Raw genomic sequence first — 22,200 nt, 5'->3', positions numbered from 1 at the left:
GTGGGTGGGTGGGTACGTTTGTGGCACTGACCAAAACTGCTCAGGACAATTCTGGTGATTTCAACAATGGCATTGTTTGGTGCATGGGTATTTATGAAATTTGATAGAGCAAGCATTGGTGGTCTATAGATGAACTGACACTTCACCCACTATTACAAAGTTGCTTTTTACACACTGAAGAGCTCCAAGAGGTAATAGGTTGTTCAGAGTGCAAAGGAACTTCAACATTTACATGCAGAAATAAAGCAGATTTTGGGTATGTTATATAAAAGGTTATGCCAAATTTAAATTGACATTGCATTCTTCCATATTTGTGCTTAAATAATTTTTATAACAAATCTAAATTAACACCTTATTATACACAACATATTTTTACCCAGACTGACCTCTGACCTTATGCAATGGAATATCGCTCATACCTACATTAGACAAAATGACAACTGGTCTACTTTTTTCCAATAAATAGGTTTCAAAATCAAGTGATTGTTAAATTTGAGTGAGAAACATTTCTAGACCACTACATTTTTAGGTGCTTGGTTGTTTATGCCAGATGACTGAGCAAAACCATCAGTTTGTTATTGTTTACCCTGGATTGAGCATCATGCAACAATTGTACACAGGATGCATTAAAGACAAATACAAAGAAAACTTAATGACTTTATTGGTGATGGTTCAGTCATAATTAGATTAACAATTATTGGCTTTTAAAACTCTAACTTCTTTTAAAAATAACACGGTAATAAGATATCTATTTCCTTCAATGATAAAACACATATCATCAAATTATTAAATCATGAATCACCAAATTATTAAATCATGAATCACCAAATTATTAAATCACATATTGCCAAATTATTAAATCACATATAGCCAAATTATTAAATCACATATTGCCAAATTATTAAATCACATATCGCCAAATTATTAAATCATGAATCACCAAATTATTAAATCACATATTGCCAAATTATTAAATCACATATTGCCAAATTATTAAATCAAATATAACCAAATCATTAAATCACATATTGCCAAATTATTAAATCATGAATCGCCAAATTATTAAATCACACATTGCCAAATTATTAAATCAAGCTCTTGTTTATTTTAGCACTAAAGCTTTGCAGTACATCAACAAATTTGTGAAATTATTGTAAATGTTTCACAAGCCATGCCATGGACGTCTTGTATCTGAATTTGTGTTAAAATGAAGGTTGTTATAGCAGGGTTTCACTGTAAAAAACATTTACAAGTAATCAAATGTAATGAATTTAATTTTGGTATCTCAAGTTATATTTCCTAAACTTAGTAAAACAATTTCAAGAGTACAGGGTCCACAGCTGTATCAATGTCAGAAAGTCAAACTTTATTTTGCCCATTCAGTTTTGTGGAATCATCCTCAAATATGTGAAGGCAGATGGACTGATGAATTTAGTTGAAGGACCTTAACGAATCAATCCAAATGGGACCCTCCAGCAATAAACAAAGAATCATTAAAACTGGTGTCCAAAACTTGCTGAAATTAACCCAGTGAACCCAATTCCATCGTGTCGTGTTGCACCACATGTAGCACATCAGGATGTACCAGACCAACTTATAATTTTAACTTCATGACTATACACCAGTTCAACCTTGGCAAATGTCAGTGGTGGTGGGAGAAAGCAAGGTTTAGTCTGTTGGCATCTTTGAAAAAACATGGTTACTTGCCCACAAGATTATCAAACTGTTTAATCACAATTGTTTCACCTTTTTTAAGGATGTGGTTCAAGACTGATCATACTAAATGAAGCCATTTTTCATTGCTTTAATATCTTGAATTGTGATGAACAAACACTGCCGACTTTTGAAACTCAAATCCTGTTTTTGAACTGTATTTATTCAATGGAACATCTTCACATATGATTTATAATAATTCCAGTAGTCCATAATGGTTAAAAATGTGTTCATGTGGATGCCACAAGCTGAGGAAAACAGAGATTGTAGAAGGAACTCTCCATGAATTTGTCAAGTGTCCACCATTTGATCCAGCCATCTTCTTGGAGCATGAACCTGGAGGCAGGCCTGTTACCATAGTAATGTGGGTCCTGTAAAAGACATAGAAAATTGCATTAATATCAAGAAAATTATCAGATGCAGTCACCATATGAAGTAATCGATTAGTTGTAACATTTCTCAAGTAATTATTACTGACCCAACAGCATAGTATATGCTTCATTTATAAAATGCAAACCTTTACCTAATTTTCTGTATTTAAATTACTTTTACTAAATTTAAGTAAATGTATGAGACACAAGAAATTGGCTCAAAAATGACACAAGAAATGGTTTTAAACAGACACAAGAAATCGGCTCTAAAGATGACACAAGAAATTGGCTTTAAAATGACACAAGAAATTGGCTCCAAATGACACAAGATTGGCTCTAAAAATGACACAAGAAATCGGCTCTAAAATGACACAAGAAATTGGCTCTAAGATGACACAAGAAATTGGCTCGAAAAATGACACAAGAAATGGGTTCTAAAATGATACAAGAAATTGGCTTTAAAAAGACACAAGAAATTGGCTTTAAAATGACACAAGAAATTGGCTCTAAAATGACACAAGAAACTGGCTCTAAAATGATGCAGGAAATTGGCTTTAAAATGACATGAGAAATTGGCTCTATAATGACACAAGAAATAGGACCTAAAATGACACAGGAAATTGGCTTTAAAATGACACAAGAAACTGGCTCAAAAAATGACACAAGAAATTGGTTTTAAAATGACACAAGAAATTGGCTTTAAAATGACACAAGAAATCGGCTTGGCTTTAAAATGACACAAGAAATTGGCTTTAAAATGACACAAGAAATTGGCTCTAAAATGAGGCAGGAAATTAGCTTTAAAATGACACAAGAAATTGGCTCTAAAATGACACCAGAAATTGGCTCTAAAATGACACAAGAAATCGGCTCTAAAATGACACAAGAAATTGGCTTTAAAATGACACAAGAAATGGTTGTAAAATTACAAAAGCAATGGTTGTAAAATGACACAAGAAACATGCTCTAAAATGACACAAGAAATTGGTTCTTAAATGACACAATAAATCAGCTTAAAATGACACAAGAAACTGGCTCTAAAATGACACAAAAATCAGCTCTAAAATATAATTAGCAAGCAAGCATTTGCTAGTTATAATTCTGATACTGATAGCTGACAACATGAACTAAAAGCTTCTTGCTGGAAAGATTTTGTTTAAATGTTTATTTTAAAATACAAAATATGCTTTTGGACTTTGAACATTGCCTTTTTTCTGCTAGCTGAAATGCTTACAACTATCACAAATTGCTGACAGTACTGAAAAAAGGTAATTTCAAGCATGGGAACTAATGATATTTCTACATTTCTACAAAATTGCTAAATTTATCTGATAAGAAGCTAGCATCAATTATAAAAGGTCTGTCCCTCCATCCATGAATGTTGTTTTTATTTAGACCATAATTTTGTAATGGTTAGAAAGATTTTCATGAAACTTACCCTAATATATCTAATGGCTAGATCATGTGTCACATGCCATAGCCATGTAACTGCCTAAAAGGTCAAGGTCATGGAAAATGCCATTCTGTGACTTGTATCCTTGACCAGAATATAACTTTAGAATCATGTCAGATAATTTCATTAAACTTTAGGTAGTTATGTATCATGTATAGAGAGATTGCATATAACTGCCAAACCTTCTGTCACAAGGTCATGGCAAGTGAAAATATAAATCTGATTTCTATCCATGTCTAGAATGTAACTTTAGAACCACTTAAGATATTTTGATGAAACTTTAGTCAATTCAATATATAATAACTAGAGAGTGTCATACGCCACAAGCATGCTTTCTTATCTAAAGGTCAAGGTAAATGAATAGTAACATTGTCCTGAGTAGAAGATTTTGTATAAACATTCTAGTGTATCACTTTATAATAGGTATGCCACTTGGTTAAGGTTGCAGCAATGAAAAATAAAAATTGGTGACCTCTTTGTCTGGGTATAACATTTGAATGTCACAACTTTACAATATCTTACATATTCTGTCATACCCTCTTTCTCAAGGTCGAGATCTCTACAAGGGATAATGCATTCTCAAAGTCAAGATCTCTACAAGTCAGTGGACTGTTTAAAATATGCAGACTGTAACCCCTAAATATATTTTACTGAAATTTTTACCCAGGCCCACAAGTTCTTGTACAAGTCCAGTCCCATGCTCAGTGGTCAAAGTCATTTGTCGAAAAATGTCATAAAACAGGCCTGTTTGTGGTACTAGTGTCAGGATGTAATCGGACAAAATCATTAAAATGTAGCATGCATAGGAGAGCCCTGGGCAAAAAATTAATTTTCAGGAAAAACTCTAGAGACATGGACATATAATTGTGCATTTTTACAATAATGTCTTTGTGACAAGCATTTAGACTGGTTACAAAAAATTTGTCACATGTAGCTTGAACAAGCATTTAGACTGGTTACAAAAAATTTGTCACATGTAGCTTGAACAAGCATTTAGACTGGTTTTTAACAAATGTTAAAACTGAAAAATCTAATGGGTCCATCTACATAACTGCATATAAATATGTGAACAAAATTTCATTGGTCTACCTCAAGTAGTTTTTGTTTAATTGTGCTAATTGCTTTTGTCATAAATGTTTGAAATGAATGTTCAAATATATGTTTTAAAAAAATTGGAAAATTGCTATAATGGCTTGAGAATCTGAACAGATAGTGAAAGTATGCACATTAATGATTTCTGCAATGATTTTCTCTGGATGAACATACAAATCAACAAGGTATCGAAATGCCCCCACTACAATCAACGGTGGTATGAAGAAGAACGAATACATATAAAATTGAAAAATTCCTTATAAAGAATATAACCTAGAATAGAGATTTACCATATCTATTTCCTGATATGCTCCATTATAAGCCCACCCCCATATTTACAAACTTGATGATAGGCCCCAAATTCACATTTATCTGATGAGGCCATGCTTAATGGTAGCCCACATGTCCACATTTATTTGATGAACCTATGCCTGTTGATAAGCCCACATGCCACATTTTTATTATAAGCACAGGCTTGATGGTAGCCCACATCTCCCATTAAACATATCTATATAAACCCATACTTGATGGTAACCCCCACACCCTACATTTACATGATAAATCCATGTTTAATGATAACCCTCATCCCATATTTACCATACTTACATGATAAGTCCATACTTGATGGTAACCCCCACACCCCACATTTATATGATAAACCCATGTTTAATGATAAGCCTCATCCCACATTTACCATACTTACATGATAAATCCATACTTGATGGTAGCCCACATCCCACATTTACCATACTTATATGATAAGTCCATACTTGATAGTAGCCCACATCCCACATTTACCATACCTATTTGATAAGTCCATACTTGATGGTAGCCCACATCCCACATTTACCATACTTATATGATAAGTCCATACTTGATAGTAGCCCACATCTCACATTTACCATACTTATATGATAAGTCCATACTTGATGGTAGCTCACATTCCATGTTTACCATACTTATAAGTCCATACTTGATGGTAGCCCACATCCCACATTTACCATACTTACATGGTAAGTCCATACTCGATAGTAGCCCACATCCCACATTTACCATACTTACATAAGTCCATACTTGATAGTAGCCCACATCCCACATTTACCATACTTATATGATAAGTCCATACTTGATGGTAGCCCACATCCCACATTTACCATATTTCTATAAGTCCATTCATCTTTGAATCCATTTTGCGTTTTCTTCTAATCCATCTGTGAAGTTATTTGAAAAACATTTTTGCTCTAACACACACATCGACTAGAATAAATCTGATGACATTTAGTGCCAAATACTGACAAAATGGTTCTGTACCAGATATGAATTAGAACAAAGAATCTGCGAGTAAAGATTAAAAATTAGAAAACCAGTCTGTTCTTTCCTGTCTAAGTCATACAGCTACTATAAATAGAAACCAAGGTCAAAGGATTAAAGTAGAAACCAGCAAGTTTCTTGGAAATAGGGCAGCTGCTATAAACAGAACATAATACTGTTAGGAAAGTGCATGCAAGTCTGGGGACAAGCATACTCTTATGCTGTAGTTATTTAGAAGCCATCTTTTTTAGAATACGGTCTGAAAGATTAATGGGATGCTAATAAAAATGAGAAAACAAATTGATGGTATCCCACATCCCACATTTATAAACCAATGCCTGATGGTGGCCCACATTCCACATTTATAAGCCTATGCCTGATGGTGGCCCACATCCCACATTTATAAGCCTATGTCTCATGGTAGCCAACATCCCACATTTATAAGCCAATGCCTGATGGTATCCCACATCCCACATTTACAAGCCAATGCTTGATGGTAGCCCACATTCCACATTTATAAGCCAATGCCTGATGGTAGCCCACATCCCACATTTATAAACCTATGCCTGATGGTATCCCACATCCCACATGTATAAGCCTCTGCCTGATGGTAGCCCACATCCCACATTTATAAGCCCATGCCTGATGGTAGCCCTCATCCCACATTTATAAACCAATGCTTGATGGTAGCCCACATCCCACATTTATAAGCCAATGCCTGATGGTAGCCCACATCCCACATTTATAAGTCTATGCCTGATGGTAGCCCACATCCCACATTTATAAGCCTATGCCTGATGGTAGCCCACATTCCACATTTATAAACCTATGCCTGATGGTATCCCACATCCCACATGTATAAGCCTCTGCCTGATGGTATCCCACATCCCACATTTATAAGCCTATGCCTGATGGTAGCCCACATCCCACATTTATAAACCAATGCTTGATGGTAGCCCACATCCCACATTTATGAGCCAATGCCTGATGGTAGCCCACATCCCACATTTATAAGCCTATGCCTGATGGTGGCCCACATCCCACATTTATAAGCCAATGCTTGATGGTAGCCCACATCCCACATTTATAAGCCTATGCCTGATGGTGGCCCACATCCCACATTTATAAGCCAATGCCTGATGGTAGCCCACATCCCACATTTATAAGCCAATGCCTGATGGTAGCCCACATCCCACATTTATAAGCCAATGCCTGATGGTAGCCCTCATCCCACATTTATAAGCCTATGCCTGATGGTAGCCCACATCCCACATTTATAAGCCTATGCCTGATGGTAGCCCACATCCGACATATATAAACCAATGCCTGATGGTATCCCACATTTATAAACCTATGCCTGATGGTGGCCCACATCCCACATTTACCATATTAATATGATTTAGCCATGGTTGATGGTAAACCCACATCCAATTACAAATGTTTTGCAAATATTTACTAAAGATAACTTTGCTCAATTACAAGCTCATCCCCATCTTTAAAAAAATACTTGAAGCTGGCCTTCTGGGTTTATTATGGGAGAAATACTAAACACTGTAACATAACATTAAATTACAAGGAACTTACCATTATTAGGAGAGCAGCTGGTTCTTCACACACTCCCAGAATTCCTTTCGATGAGTTGTCCCCATCTCCACCTATATGATGCCATATCCAATAATAATTAGATTAATCCAATTTCTTTCTCGAACATCTTATCATATCAAGAATAAAACTTTAATACTGACTTGTACAAATTAAATGAGAGATTAAATCAGAGAGACTGACTTCTACAAATTAAATTAGAGAGACTGACCCCTACATATTAAATTAGACAGACCCCTGCAAATTAAATTAAGAGACAATCTGCATCTACTACTTTCCTCAAAGCAGGTCTTTCAAAGGTCAATAAAGAACTCAAAATATTGCACTGAAATCAAAATCCTGAACCTCCAAGAGTAATTACAAATAGTTTCATCAAAGCATTGAAGGTTTCCTAATTGGATTGTTGAACTGTTTACAAGAAAATATGTTGGAAAAGCAAAACACAGAAATCATAATACTATTCATTCTACATTTGCAGTCTAACCAGCCATGTCTCTGATTTAACTTAACAATGGCCTGCAGAAATCCCAAGGCCACAAATTTTGAGGGTCAAACTCAAATTTATTGCAGGTCAAAAGACAACAAATTTCTATGTTGTTAGTAACAGCTAATAATAATGTGGAACCAAGGAACACCTTTACAAAAAATAAAGACAATATGGTAATTCACAACATTTTCAACTTTTTGCAACAAATTCATGATCTGAAATAACAACATTTCTAAGTAAAGCAAAACTTCAAAATCTCAAAGCACTGCAGTCCCAAAAGTTTGCTTCGGCCTTTGGGTACTTTTCCATGGTTACAGACATGATAGAATATTCCAGTGGTATTCACCAGTCATAATATAGTATTCCAATGGTATTCACCAAACATGGTACAGTATTGCAATGGTATTCACCAAACATGATACAGTATTCCAATGGTACTCACCAGAATGTCAAGCTCATGTGACACCGAGTGTTATTCAAGTTTTACACTTAAGTTACGTATAGGATGAAGGGTTCATTTATAGACATGTAGTTTTCTTTAGGAAATGATCATAAAATTCAACAAAAAAAAATATTTTCATCAGCTGAATAACAGTACAGAACCTGGGCTACCATTACATTGAGAAATAGTAAAACTGAATCTGTGATGTTGGCATGAGGAAGTACATCATATATTCACTGACATAGTACTAAGAAAACCCACTATAACACAATGGTCCATTTGAGAAAAGCCAAATTAATGTACAGGATATCCAATAATAGTGCTCCTGAATATTTGCAATCACTATTCCAGTATAGGCTAGCTGGCTATACTCCCCACCTGCGATCCATATCTACCAAACAGTATAAAATTCCCAAACCATATAAGGAATTATTCAAAAAGTTTCCAATCCTCTGGAACTTGGCTCCGGAATAGTATTCCAGTTGAGATTAGAAATGCCCCTCTATTTTCTGCTTCCAAACTTAATATATCCAGTGGCTTCAGAGATGCAGCTAAAATAAATAAATTCCTTTGTATGAGAGCCTCAAGGTAGATTAGTTCTTAGCTAATTGAGTTACCCTCTTTAAATAAAGTAACTATTATTATTATAATTATTATTATTACTAATGGTTGGGGTCCACAAAGTGCCATCATGCTATGTAATGTATCATGCAATACTGAGACAAGTCAGTTAACTTAAAAAAATAGTGATGCAGTTTACCAGCTTATAGTGATACATATTAAACAAAAATACTCAAATCAGTGATTACATATTTGATATTTAATTATTACATATTTTTCAGATATCCATGCCTTGGTACATGCAAGTGGTAAATGTTGTTGTTGTTGTTGTTGTGGGGTTTAACGCCATTTTTCAGCACACGATAGGCTATACATGGCGGCCAGCATTAATGGTGGAGGAAGAACCCAGGAAAACCCCGGGAAGAACCACCGACCCACGAGAAGCTACTGGCAAGCTTTCTCACATACCCACATTAGCCGAATCCTTGACTCGAACTCACGCAGACAGAGGTGAGATGGCAGTGATCCGTAACGGAGAGCGCTTTAGACCACTCGGCCAGCAAGTGGTAAATGAATAATGTAAATAATTAAAGTATTTGTGTACTCACCAACTTATGTCATTGTATCAATAACAATAATTCCATAACAAATGTAAACAATCATAAATCCTGTCTGAATTTGAACACTGAATTTTTGCCAATAAACTTACACAACTTTTGAAATGCTAAATAGTATATTCTCTGAAATATTTATATATGATGAACAATCAAAATATCTGATGGGACTGATATCTGACATACAAAATAGGCCAAATCAGACAGTGAAAGTTTCTAAAATGAAACATGTATCTAGGTGTGAAAAATACCTTTATTGAAACTCGTATGGACTATGTTACGACCTCCAAAGGATCCAGTTTTTTTTCTTCAGAAATGTATTTGCCTTTGCATATAAAAATAATTAAAACTTATACATGAGGTCATCAAATGTGACTAATTACAAAATGCATTGAATGATCTTTCAAATTACCACTCGGGAACAATTAAGCTGCACCGATAATCAGAACATTTACTATGAGCTGCAGTAATGTACTTAGAGTTCAACAAGTGTGAAACTAAACTGCCTTGGAGATTTTCTGTAAATTGTACAATGTGACTTCTATACCCTAGTCTCAACCAAGTCTGGGAGTAACCATTCAATTTCATGGGTAAAGAGTGATCTCCAAAAAACAATCAAGTCATATTCAAAAAGAAACTGAGAAAAGAATAAATCAAATAACCATTATATTGATTTAAACATAAGTTGATTACTAATACCATGATTACCAAGACTCTGCACTACTGCACAGAAAAAAACGGGAGTATCATGTCTGATTATAACAATAAATCTTTCCACCCCTGCAATTTAAATGGTTCTGTTCATGTCAGCTTCCTACAGTACATATTGATGACACATAAGCTGTGTACATCAGTGATCTGAAGACAAAGTCTGCATTCTGATCACATTTTAAGGTGAAAAAACAAAAAGGAATGAGTCGGAATTTAAACATGTGGGTAAAGCCATATGATGATTTCAAAGCTTACAGAAAAGACATAAAACAGGGACAAATTTATCTGTACATGGAGTCAACTGAGGTTAGATAATGGGGATGGTGAGGGTACATATACATATAACCAAAACAAATGTCCAACTGCAGTTGATCAATTTTCACGATATATGCAGCATATTTTTTTATAAACAAAATATCTCATTCCTCTTACTAAGAGACTGGAGATAGTTTATTGTTTATCAAAGGATTGATTTTCAGCTGCTGGATGATTGATCAGGTGAGGAATGGCTGACAAGACTGCTATTTGTCTTACGCAGAGATTGATGAGAAAAACCTTGGTCGTAAGCACATGCGGGAAACACACAAGTAGTTCCAATGATACCTAACAACACCTTAGTAACACTCAAAAGTATGATGGCGGGTGAAATACGATTCAGACTTTTACAATTAAATTGTCAGTGGAATTACTCTATATCTGGAGACCTGATGTGAAGATTTTCACAACAGAACTTAACTTTGTATCTCAGAAATGAATATAATATGCTAAATAGTGTGAGAGGACTTAAAGGAGGCCAAAACACAATGACCAAAACGACCAATCTGGACCAACATTGACAACGGGAGACAAACACGTGTGAAGCAAGTGCCAATCACAATCACCCAAAACATCAGTACATTGATCACCTAATCTCACTAAGCATGATATTAAAATATCTGTCAAGCTATTTATTGAGCCAAGCGATGCTAAAAGTCCTTTTTATATCTATGCATGTATTAAAATGTATCCCATATTGTAGACCATTAATAGACGTATGAAAACATGAAAGTTAATATTTAATGCTGAGACTTGAGAGAATTATTTTTAAATGAGCCACACACTATTTATATTTTGTAAAACCAGAATTTATCAAAAAGAATTTCTTCCACGAACCTGAACATATATTTTGTTATGATTACCTAAACTGAATTATTTCACACTGTACATAAGTGTCCACAATTGGTCATGAGGATGTTGTCTGTCATGGGGCCAGTTTCCAGTTTGATTCTATACATTGGGTCCAAAAGGAAGGAAGTTTTAAGTTCATAGACTCCACCAGTAGGTAAATAGACCCCTCTGGGACATGCCAAACTTCCCTGTTTGAGGACGCTAAGGCTCGATCCTCCATCAGGAGCAGTAAATCAGCAGCTATCCTGGTGTGATATGATGAAGGTGTGCCTGCAAAGAATACTGGTGGGTAACTGTAGATCTTCATATAGGTGTGATATGATGAAGATGTGCCTGCAAAGAATACCGGTGGGTAACTGTGTAGATTTTCATATAGGTGTGATATGATGAAGATGTGCCTGCAAAGAATACCGGTGGGTAACTGTGTAGATTTTCATATAGGTGTGATAAGATGAAGGTGTGCCTGCAAAGAATACCAATGGGTAGCTGTGTAGATTTTCATATATAGGTGCCCTACTGGTGGTTCTATTGGCTCAAGTGGTATTGGTGTGGTCCAACTTTTCAGTGGCATCATACAGACCGGTCTCCTGGGAGGCTGTGGAAATAATTTTGCCTGGTCAACCATCTGCGCTGGGATCTCCAAATTGTGCATGTCAAACTGAAGAAGTGAACATGGTGCTGCTGTTTCTTCATGACATAAAAGTGGTACTGATGTATCCCACTTTCTACTTGTTTAGGGATGGCAGGCTCTATGGTGGTATCACAAGTAACCTGTGGAGCGTATGGCCTTCCCTGGGGTGGAGTAGTAGTAGGGCTACCCGCTGCTATGTTTTCCTTGCTGGAGAAAGGATATGCACATCTCGTGGTTTCCTTCCATGACTTTGTGGCTTCTTTGGTACATTGAAGAATTACCATGGATGGTCTCCCACAGCATGATGACATTAAAGGTGTTCCTTCAAGAGGTAGGTCCTGTTTGTTGGAAAGGATTTTCCACACATATCACGATTTCTGACTGGCCCATGGGCATCCCGCCAGTGCCGCTCTCTCTGGGTGGTTGTTGAGAATCTCCTCTGACATCGTGGATCTTTGCACCAGAACATCTATGAAGAAGAATGACATATGAAGGCCTCTGACCATGTATTCATTTGTTTAATACATTTGTTTAATAAGCATGTTATAATATTCATAAAATAAATCCTACTGCAAAAATTGTCCCTTCCGAGTGGCATCATTTGAAAATACTTGAACTCAAACAAAAACAGACATTATTCAAACTGTTCAGCACCGAACTCTATAACTTTCTAACTTCATACTAATTTTAACATGAATTCTTAAACTGATTTGAGTGTCTTTAGCATAGCATGGCTTTAATTTATTAAAATGTACATAGAGTTCTTGTGACTTGCCAGGAAGTTTTATTTTACAGACAAAATCAGACCGATTTGTTTTGACAGTACAAGGGCCATCCCAATAGTTTTGCAATTTTAATGCATGTCCATGTTTTCAATGTCTACTGAAATACCAGACCTTACTTCCAGGAATGAATATGGCTTGCGATATTATGTTGTGGTCATAGTTATGTTTCTGTTTGTCATCAGCTTTATCCATGCATTTGCGGGCAATATCATGTACCTCACTCATCTCTAGTTTCAGGTTATACGAATGATCGAGTGGATTCTGTTAAGACTGTTCAGGTGATAGACCAAATAAAAGATCAACTGGTAGAGACATCATTTTGCATGGAAAACGTCCTGTACTGTCATGACATGAAGATCGTTAAGCAAGCATGACTAAAGGAAGATGTTGATCTCAAGCATCCTTATTTTTAGACACATATTTTGTGAGTACAGACGTCAAAGTTCTGTTGAAGCGTTCAACTAACCCATTACTCGGAGGATGCTAAGTGGTGGCTCTGGTTTTGTGAATGTCCAAGAGTATGTTGATTCAAAAACTGTCTACCTTGATCAGTGTGTAACTGATAAGGCACTATAAAGTGACAAGCAAATTCATATACAAATGTTTCTGAAATGGTTTTCACTTCAATATTAGATAATGGAAAGGCTTCAGCCCAGTGGGTGAAGTAACATGTTATGACCAAAACAAATTGAATTTCACTTTCTGTTTCTGGTAAAAGGCCAAGAATCGCAAGTGCTACTTGCTCAAGAGGAGCACCAAGCTTGTATTGTTGTAAAGGCCCCTTTGACTTTTTCATGGGTGGAATCCGAGCTAGACACTTTCAACAGCTTCTATACAAGTTTTCATCGTCTTTATATCCAACCCAAGAAAATCTTTCATGTACAAAATTTGCAGTTTTTGAATTTTCTAAATAACCAGCAGTATAATCTGCATTACACATTTTTAGAACTTTCTGCTACCAGCATTTCGGTAAAAGTAGTTGCTTTTTAATGTTATTTGTTACATCCTCCCATATCATACCTTATATATAATTCCATCTTTAATGTTAAATCCTCCCATATCATACCGTATATATAATTCCATCTTAATGTTAAATCCTCCCATATCATACCTTATATATAATTCGATCTTTAATGTTAAATCCTCCCATACATACCTTATATATAATTCCATCTTAATGTTAAATCCTCCCATCATAACTTATATATAATTCCATCTTTAATGTTACATTCTCCCACCATACCTTATATATAATTCCATCTTTAATGTTACATTCTCCCACCATACCTTATATATAATTCCATCTTTAATGTTAAATCCTCCCATCATACCTTATATATAATTCCATCTTTAATGTTAAATCCTCCCATCATAACTTATATATAATTCCATCTTTAATGTTACATTCTCCCACCATACCTTATATATAATTCCATCTTTAATGTTACATTCTCCCACCATACCTTATATATAATTCCATCTTTAATGTTAAATCCTCCCACCATACCTTATATATAATTCCATCTTTAATGTTAAATCCTCCCATCATACCTTATATATAATTCCATCTTTAATGTTAAATCCTCCCATCATACCTTATATATAATTCCATCTCTAATGTTACATTCTCCCATCATACCTTATATATAATTCCATCTTTAATGTTACATCCTCCCACCATACCTTATATATAATTCCATCTTTAATGTTAAATCCTCCCACCATACCTTATATATAATTCCATCTTTAATGTTAAATCCTCCCATCATACCTTATATATAATTCCATCTTTAATGTTAAATCCTCCCATCATACCTTATATATAATTCCATCTTTAATGTTACATTCTCCCACCATACCTTATATATAATTCCATCTTTAATGTTACATTCTCCCACCATACCTTATATATAATTCCATCTTTAATGTTACATCCTCCCACCATACCTTATATATAATTCCATCTTTAATGTTAAATCCTCCCATCATACCTTATATATAATTCCATCTTTAATGTTAAATCCTCCCACCATACCTTATATATAATTCCATCTTTAATGTTAAATCCTCCCATCATACCTTATATATAATTCCATCTTTAATGTTAAATCCTCCCATCATACCTTATATATAATTCCATCTTTAATGTTAAATCCTCCCATCATACCTTATATATAATTCCATCTTTAATGTTACATTCTCCCACCATACCTTATATATAATTCCATCTTTAATGTTACATTCTCCCACCATACCTTATATATAATTCCATCTTTAATGTTACATCCTCCCACCATACCTTATATATAATTCCATCTTTAATGTTACATTCTCCCATCATACCTTATATATAATTCCATCTTTAATGTTAAATCCTCCCATCATACCTTATATATAATTCCATCTTTAATGTTAAATCCTCCCACCATACCTTATATATAATTCCATCTTTAATGTTAAATCCTCCCATCATACCTTATATATAATTCCATCTTTAATGTTACATTCTCCCACCATACCTTATATATAATTCCATCTTTAATGTTAAATCCTCCCATCATACCTTATATATAATTCCATCTTTCAGCATGATCCGATCCCAATGAGCCCAATATATTTTCATTTCTTGTGAAAGATTTTGAGATTTCATGCCATTGTTTACAGCTTTCCAATCATGCAAAGCAGACAAAGTCTCATTTTCAGTTTGAGTACTTTATCATGCCAGATACTGCAAAACTTTTCTGCAGGCATCTCCTGTTTTTCACCAAAGGACTGCTGCTGCACCACATTTTGAACTGAGAGACTCAGTATCGTTTCATTTTCTTTGGTGCTGAACTGGCTTCTTGTAGTTACACGCGATGGAAAATTGGCAGTTCCTGGATGGTCCTCTCTAGGGTTACAAAATAATCTTTCAATTCTTGTTGTTCACAGTAATTACACATCTCACATGGTCTCCTTGATAAACTATCAGCATTTTGATGTTGCTTGCCAGAATGATGAATGATTCTGAAGTCATAGGCATTGAAAATTTCAATCCAATGAGCCATTTGTCCCTCAATGTTTTTAAATCTTGACAGCCATGTTAAAGCACCATGATCAGTTCTCACAGTAAAGGGAACTCCATGTACATAATGATGAGAGTCTTTCACACACTCAGTGAGTGCAAGCAGTTCGCTACGGTAACGCAATAGTTTCTCTCCGCTTTACTGAGAACTCTACTAAAATATGCTACTACTTGCTCTCTTCCATCATGAAATTGGACCAAAACAGCACCGATGCCGCATCCGCTAGCCTCTGTATCAAGAACGAACTGTTGCCTGGTGACATAAAATTGGAGTAGATACAAGTGATGTCTTTAACTGTTCAAATGCGACTTGTCACTCTTCAGTCTAACAAATCTGTACTTGTTTTTCTGTGAGTTTATGAAGTGGATTTGAAATTGATGCAAAGCCTTTGACAAACCTCCTGTAACAGGAACACAGACCCAGAAAACTGTGAACTTCACCTACATATTTGGGTTGAGGCCAGTTTTTGACAGCATCAATGTCCCAGGGCTGTCACCTCATTGTTGAGGACTCTATGCCCCCAAAGTTACTTAGTGATGAAAGGGTTAAAGAAATAGCCTTTTTTGGAAGAAGCATAAAGGTTAGCTTTTCTGATAGATATTGAGTACCCCTTTTCAATTTTTTATATGTTCATCAAAAGATTTATTCATCGCATCATCTAAGTAAATCAGGCAGATTTTTCCAATGGTAACCATGAAGTACCAGTTCCATAAGTCTCTCAAATGTAGCTGGGGCATTATACACTCCAAAGCTCATAACTTTAAGCTCATAAAGTCCACACTGAGTGAAAAAGGCAGTCTTTTCTCTGTCTTCTGGAACCACTTCAACTTGATTATATGCACTGTTAAGGTAACGGGTTGAGAACCAAATGGATTCTCTAAGTGTGTCCAGAGAGTCGACAATACTTGGCAAAGGAAATGAGTCTTTGTAGGTGAAGCTATTTAAAAAGCAACAGTCAACACAAAGGTGAGGTGACTTGCCCTGCATTCTACTAGGATAACTGGGGCAATACAATGACTTTTGGATGCTTAAATTATACCTTGAAGCAACATCTTCTGTACTTCGACTTCGACGATCTCTTGTTTAGAGGGTGACATTCTTCTTGGGGTAATTTTACAGGTGTAGCATTATCAGTATCAATCATATGCTGTACTAGATCTGTTCTCCCTAGATCTTCCTTTGATTTTGCAAAATCTCCAACATCATCACATAGCAGTCTGTGCACTTCCTTCTGTTGATATGTGGCTAGATTTTCTTTGCAACTCACCCACAACTCTGTTAAGTGTTCTGGAAGGGGAATGTCGAAATTGTTCCCAGCTCTAACATCAGGGGTACTGAGTTCAATGTTGAAATCGTCTCCATCTCTCTCATCAGGGTTACTGAGTTCAAATGTCAAAAACTCTTGTATTGGATCTAATGTAACAATCTTGTCAATCATGGAACAAGAGGTTACATTTGTACATTGATAAATTCTGCATGGCTGATCAGAAATATTTACTACACATAATGGCACTTTTCCAGAACTGGGCTCCACTACAGATCTTGCAACAAGAACACCCTTTTCTGAAAGTTTGGAGTTGTCAGCTTCAATAAATGCCATTGTGGAATATCCAAGTTTACCATCAGTTTTTACTTAAACAATCATCTCTGTACCAGCTGGAACAACAACTCTCTCCATGATGGTAATTTGACACACACTTGGTAATTCACTTTCAAGCAAACATTGCACTGAATTTCCACCTATAAAGTGTTTACTTTCAGCTACATCAATTTTGCACTCATATGCAAAGAGAAAGTCATAACAAAACACAACGGGGGGCTTGAATATCTGCAATGACAAAACTATGATGGAACACTTTTCCATTGATCTCAATAGGTAGGGTAACACAACCTCAGCCATTTTAAGTTGAACATTTTTGTTTCTTCTCGAATAGCTAGATACTAGTTTGGATGCAACACAGAAAGAGTGGAACCAGTATCCAACAAACACAAAAGTTGAACACCACAAATTACTGCTTCAATATAAAGACCATTATTTCAATGTTTGGAATGTACTATTCTAGATATCAGCCCTTTATTACCACCAGCTGAGGCTTGGGCCAGTAATCCAGCTAATGCACATTTCCCTGGAATTCATGTGAATTAGAATCAGCTCTATTGTTTCCCTGATGAGAGTTTGGTCCGTTTCTGGAATTGGCCTGTCCACCCTCTTATTATCTAGAAGGCATGCTCTCTTCATGTGGCTTTCCTGATGACAGGAGTGACATTTTCCTGTTTTGCTGATTGGCAACTTGACATCTGTTATTATTGATGTTGTTCATTTTCTGGTCACTGTTGCTGCTAGTGGCAAGTGCACCTGCTTTCTCCAAGGCATACAACCTGCTGAAAATATCCTTCAGAAGCTTTCCAACTTCTGAAACCTCACCAACTCCGGGCCCTGAGTTAGTGTCAAGACTGGATCCTCCTGGTTCAGTATGCTGCAACCTTATTGTGTGAGGCCTCAAATTTTCACAATCCGTTCAGATCAGAAAGACTCAAACTCCAAACTAGATGATCTACATCATCCATGGACTTTGCTTTTCCCTGATGCACTGCCCACTCTATTTCTGGATTGCTAAGGGCATCTAGAAAGCAGTCAGGGCCAACTGCACCTTAACTCCTACCAGTGCTGCTGGATATGCCCTGTTAGCTAGGTGTTTCACATCTTGCACTGGCTCATTCAGTGACTCCCCTCATTCACACTGACAGTGTTTCATTTCAAGTCTGTAGAGCTCTGACTGGTTATTGGTTTTAAAGCATTTAGCAAGGGCTGTAACCAAATCATGGTAATTCCTTCTCTGTTCATGAATAAGGTCACTCAAAACATTCTGAGCACTGCCCCTCAGACTGACTGAAAATTCGTGGACTTTGTTTTTGTCATCCCCCTAGTTCAATTGACTAACAATATTGAAATACAGTGGTAATCCCTCCAACTGGAAGTACCATCATAAGTGGCAGGATAAACAAGTTAACTCCTCCGTTATGGCTAACCAGTCATCATCCTCAGTTGCAGTTTCATATTCAACTTCATTAATCACCTCCTGATCTGGGTTACTAGGACTTTGATGGCAAATTAAGACTTTCCCACTTGGTGATGCTGGGATTATATCTCAGGAAGGTGGGAGACACATTCCACCAGCAGGGTCCCAATCAGCAGGTGATGATTCCCCTTGATGACATCCTTAATTAAAGTCTAATGATTGCCTTGATGACATCTTGAATTAAAGTCTGATGATTCCCTTCATGACATCTTGAATTAAAGTCTGATGATTGCCTTGATGACATCTTGAATTAAAGTCTAATGATTGCCTTGATCACATCTTGAATTAAAGTCTGATGATTGCCTTGATGACATCTTGAATTAAAGTCTGATGATTGCCTTGATGACATCCTGAATTAAAGTCTGATGATTGCCTTGATGACATCCTGAATTAAAGTCTAATGATTGCCTTGATCACATCCTGAATTAAAGTCTGATGATTCCCTTCATGACATCCTGAATTAAAGTCTGATGATTGCTTTGATGACTACCTTGATGACATCTTGAATTAAAGTCTGATGATTGCCTTGATGACATCTTGAATTAAAGTCTGATGACTGCCTTGATGACATCCTGAATTAAAGTATGATGATTCCCTTCATGACATCCTGAATTAAAGTCTGATGATTGCCTTGATGACATCTTGAATTAAAGTCTGATGATTCCCTTCATGACATCCTGAATTAAAGTCTGATGACTGCCTTGATGACATCCTGAATTAAAGTCTGATGATTGCTTTGATGACATCCTGAATTAAAGTCTGATGACTGCCTTGATGACATCCTGAATTAAAGTCTGATGATTGCCTTGATGACATCCTGAATTAAAGTCTGATGATTGCCTTGATGACATCCTGAATTAAACTCTGATGATTGCCTTGATGACATCCTGAATTAAAGTCCAATGATTGCCTTGATGACATCCTGAATTAAAGTCTGATGATGCACTTAATGAAGATACCGCAAGCATTGATTCAGCAATCCTCAATGCTGCCACCAAACTGTAACGTCCAGAGCATTACTTCAGGTCAGCTTTGACTCGATGTCAAGTTGGGATTTTAATCACAGAAGAGCTATTTAAGTTTCAACGATTTAATAAACGCTAGTAATGATAAAAATTAACCGTGTAATGTGCATGAATTAAAAATAAAACTGTAACATTCCAGTCCAAATAGGTCCGAGTGAATTGATGTTCTCTATGATCTTTCCCTTATAAATCACACCTAAAATTCTTAGGTTTACATAAATGTAGATGACGTGTGTGGCTCAATGTAAAGGTAAGAAAGTATAACAAAATAATCACTGAAAAATGATTAATGTATTTCTTAGGAAAGAGTACAACCAGAAACAAACTGAATTATAAAACACATAAAAAATTATACCACTAAGATGTGTCGCCCAGTGAATATGGTATTGTTATAGTGCAGAATGCACTAATACTTTGATGTGATGTGATTTGGATTATTAACGTAGCTTTAAGAATTTTTCAGTCATATCGCTACGATGTCTGCAATGTGGCAGTTTATAGTGATGTCTAGCACTGGGGCATCATGCCACAGACATGTAGCATGATGTCCCACCCAGTCACTTTATCCTGACACCAGGCTGACCAGTCCTAACACTAACCTCTTAATGCTGAGTGCCAAGCGAGGCAGCTGTTTTTGTAAGTCTTTGGTATGACTCAGCTGGGGATTGAACCCATGACCTCCTGCATCCGACACGGATGCTCTAACCACTAGGCCACCGGAGTGGTCACGCTAATACTTTGAAATATAAATTTTGAATTGCTTTTCTTTTTTTATAAGATTAATAAAGGTCACTTCAATGTAATATGCAGATAATAAATACACCCTGCAGGAATACTACAATGGATGCTCCCTTCTATACTTGTTTAGTTATTTACCATAGTAATAGTACTGACATTTTAATATATTTCTCTATTTAAATTTCCATATGTAATAATACATAACAGTAGAACAGATTTCTGTTTTGTCACAAGAGTCAATGTAGATGTCCAGTTAAATAGTGCTACTGTAGCAAGGTTAATTCAATGAAGTATATATCTTCAACACTGAAGAATATATTGTATACTTATTTTATATCATTTGGAATATTGTATATGTGGAATACTTTATTTCGTTACACTATATTGTGATATAAGCATACAGCAATCATATTTGCTCTTCTATCCCTACTTCAGATGTATACTCACTGACAGTCAGAATATGTCTGCCAGAAAATGGCACATGACTGGTATATCTACCCTTGAAACCCATTGGTCTTGAGCAGAGATTGATGGGAAAAGCCATGGTCGTAAGCATGTGAGGAAAATACATGAGTAGTCTGAATGATACTCAACAATACCTTAATAACGCTCAAAAGTATGATCACAGGCAAAATGTGATTTGCACATACACAAGTAAATTGTCAGTGAAATGTAGATTTTTTTGGGTAAAACTAATTATAATTATGCAATACTTACCTGTTACTATTGCTTAGCTAATCTATTTTCATGTAAAAATATACCATCAGTATGATGTGAATACATCCTCCCAAAGTGGAGAAAAAGTCAGTATGACCCTTTGAACTTTGACAAGCCACTCTGTCACATGGACATGCGCAGAAGGTAGATGTGCCTATATGTCATCTTTTTACAGACGACAGACTAATTATAATTATGCAATACTTACCCGTCGCTATTGCCGAATACCCTCCTCCCACCCCGGGAAAGGAGACAAAAGGGAAATTTGTTGTTGAGCTTGGTCGCAAACAGGTCCACTAGAGGTCTTCCCCAAAGGAAAATCAGGGACTCTGTTACTGAGTGCTGAAAAGACCATTCTGTAAGGACAGATCTGTCTGTTCTGGACAGGCTGTCCACCAATACATTCATCTTGCCCCGAATGTGGCAAACTCAGATTGTGACAATCTCTGAGGCTGCCCAGAGGAAAACGTTCTAGACCTCCTTGACATTGTGATAGGCTATGACAGACGTGTTGTCTTAGGAGACCATGACACATCAGCCCCTTATTAGGTCAATGCAACCATTCAATGCTAGAAATACTTTCATTTCTAGGTTGTTGATGTGGATGGACAATTCAGCCTGAGTCCAGGAACCAT

The 22,200-nt window shown here is 36.1% G+C and overlaps 1 protein-coding gene across 4 annotated transcripts in view; it reads right to left on the bottom strand.

Moving 5' to 3' along the window:
• Window positions 1-644: 644 nt before the first annotated feature.
• The window catches only part of LOC149801202 (ufm1-specific protease 1-like), a 33,887-nt gene continuing 12,331 nt past the window's right edge, over window positions 645-22,200 (bottom strand). The window contains exons 1-4 of one of the 4 annotated variants that reach the window (XR_016420591.1): window positions 15,504-20,919; window positions 11,536-12,624; window positions 9,898-9,971; window positions 8,083-9,022 (exon numbers count right to left, since the gene is read on the bottom strand). Coding sequence is in view for 1 of the 4 variants with exons in the window: in XM_089955243.1 (XP_089811369.1) it covers window positions 1,944-2,084; window positions 7,525-7,595 (212 nt within the window). In the remaining 3 variants the exon portion in view is untranslated. Of the gene's footprint in view, window positions 2,085-7,524; window positions 7,596-8,082; window positions 9,972-11,535; window positions 12,625-15,503; window positions 20,920-22,200 lie in introns of those variants that run through there. The other 3 variants (XR_016420590.1, XM_089955243.1, XR_016420592.1) reach the window with 3 other exon arrangements.

The sequence above is a fragment of the Sinohyriopsis cumingii genome, chromosome 4 (assembly GCF_028554795.1).
Source record: "Sinohyriopsis cumingii isolate HCF-2022 chromosome 4, ASM2855479v2, whole genome shotgun sequence".
Lineage (NCBI taxonomy): Eukaryota > Metazoa > Mollusca > Bivalvia > Unionida > Unionidae > Sinohyriopsis > Sinohyriopsis cumingii.
This window is presented reverse-complemented; position numbering and strand designations above follow the sequence as displayed.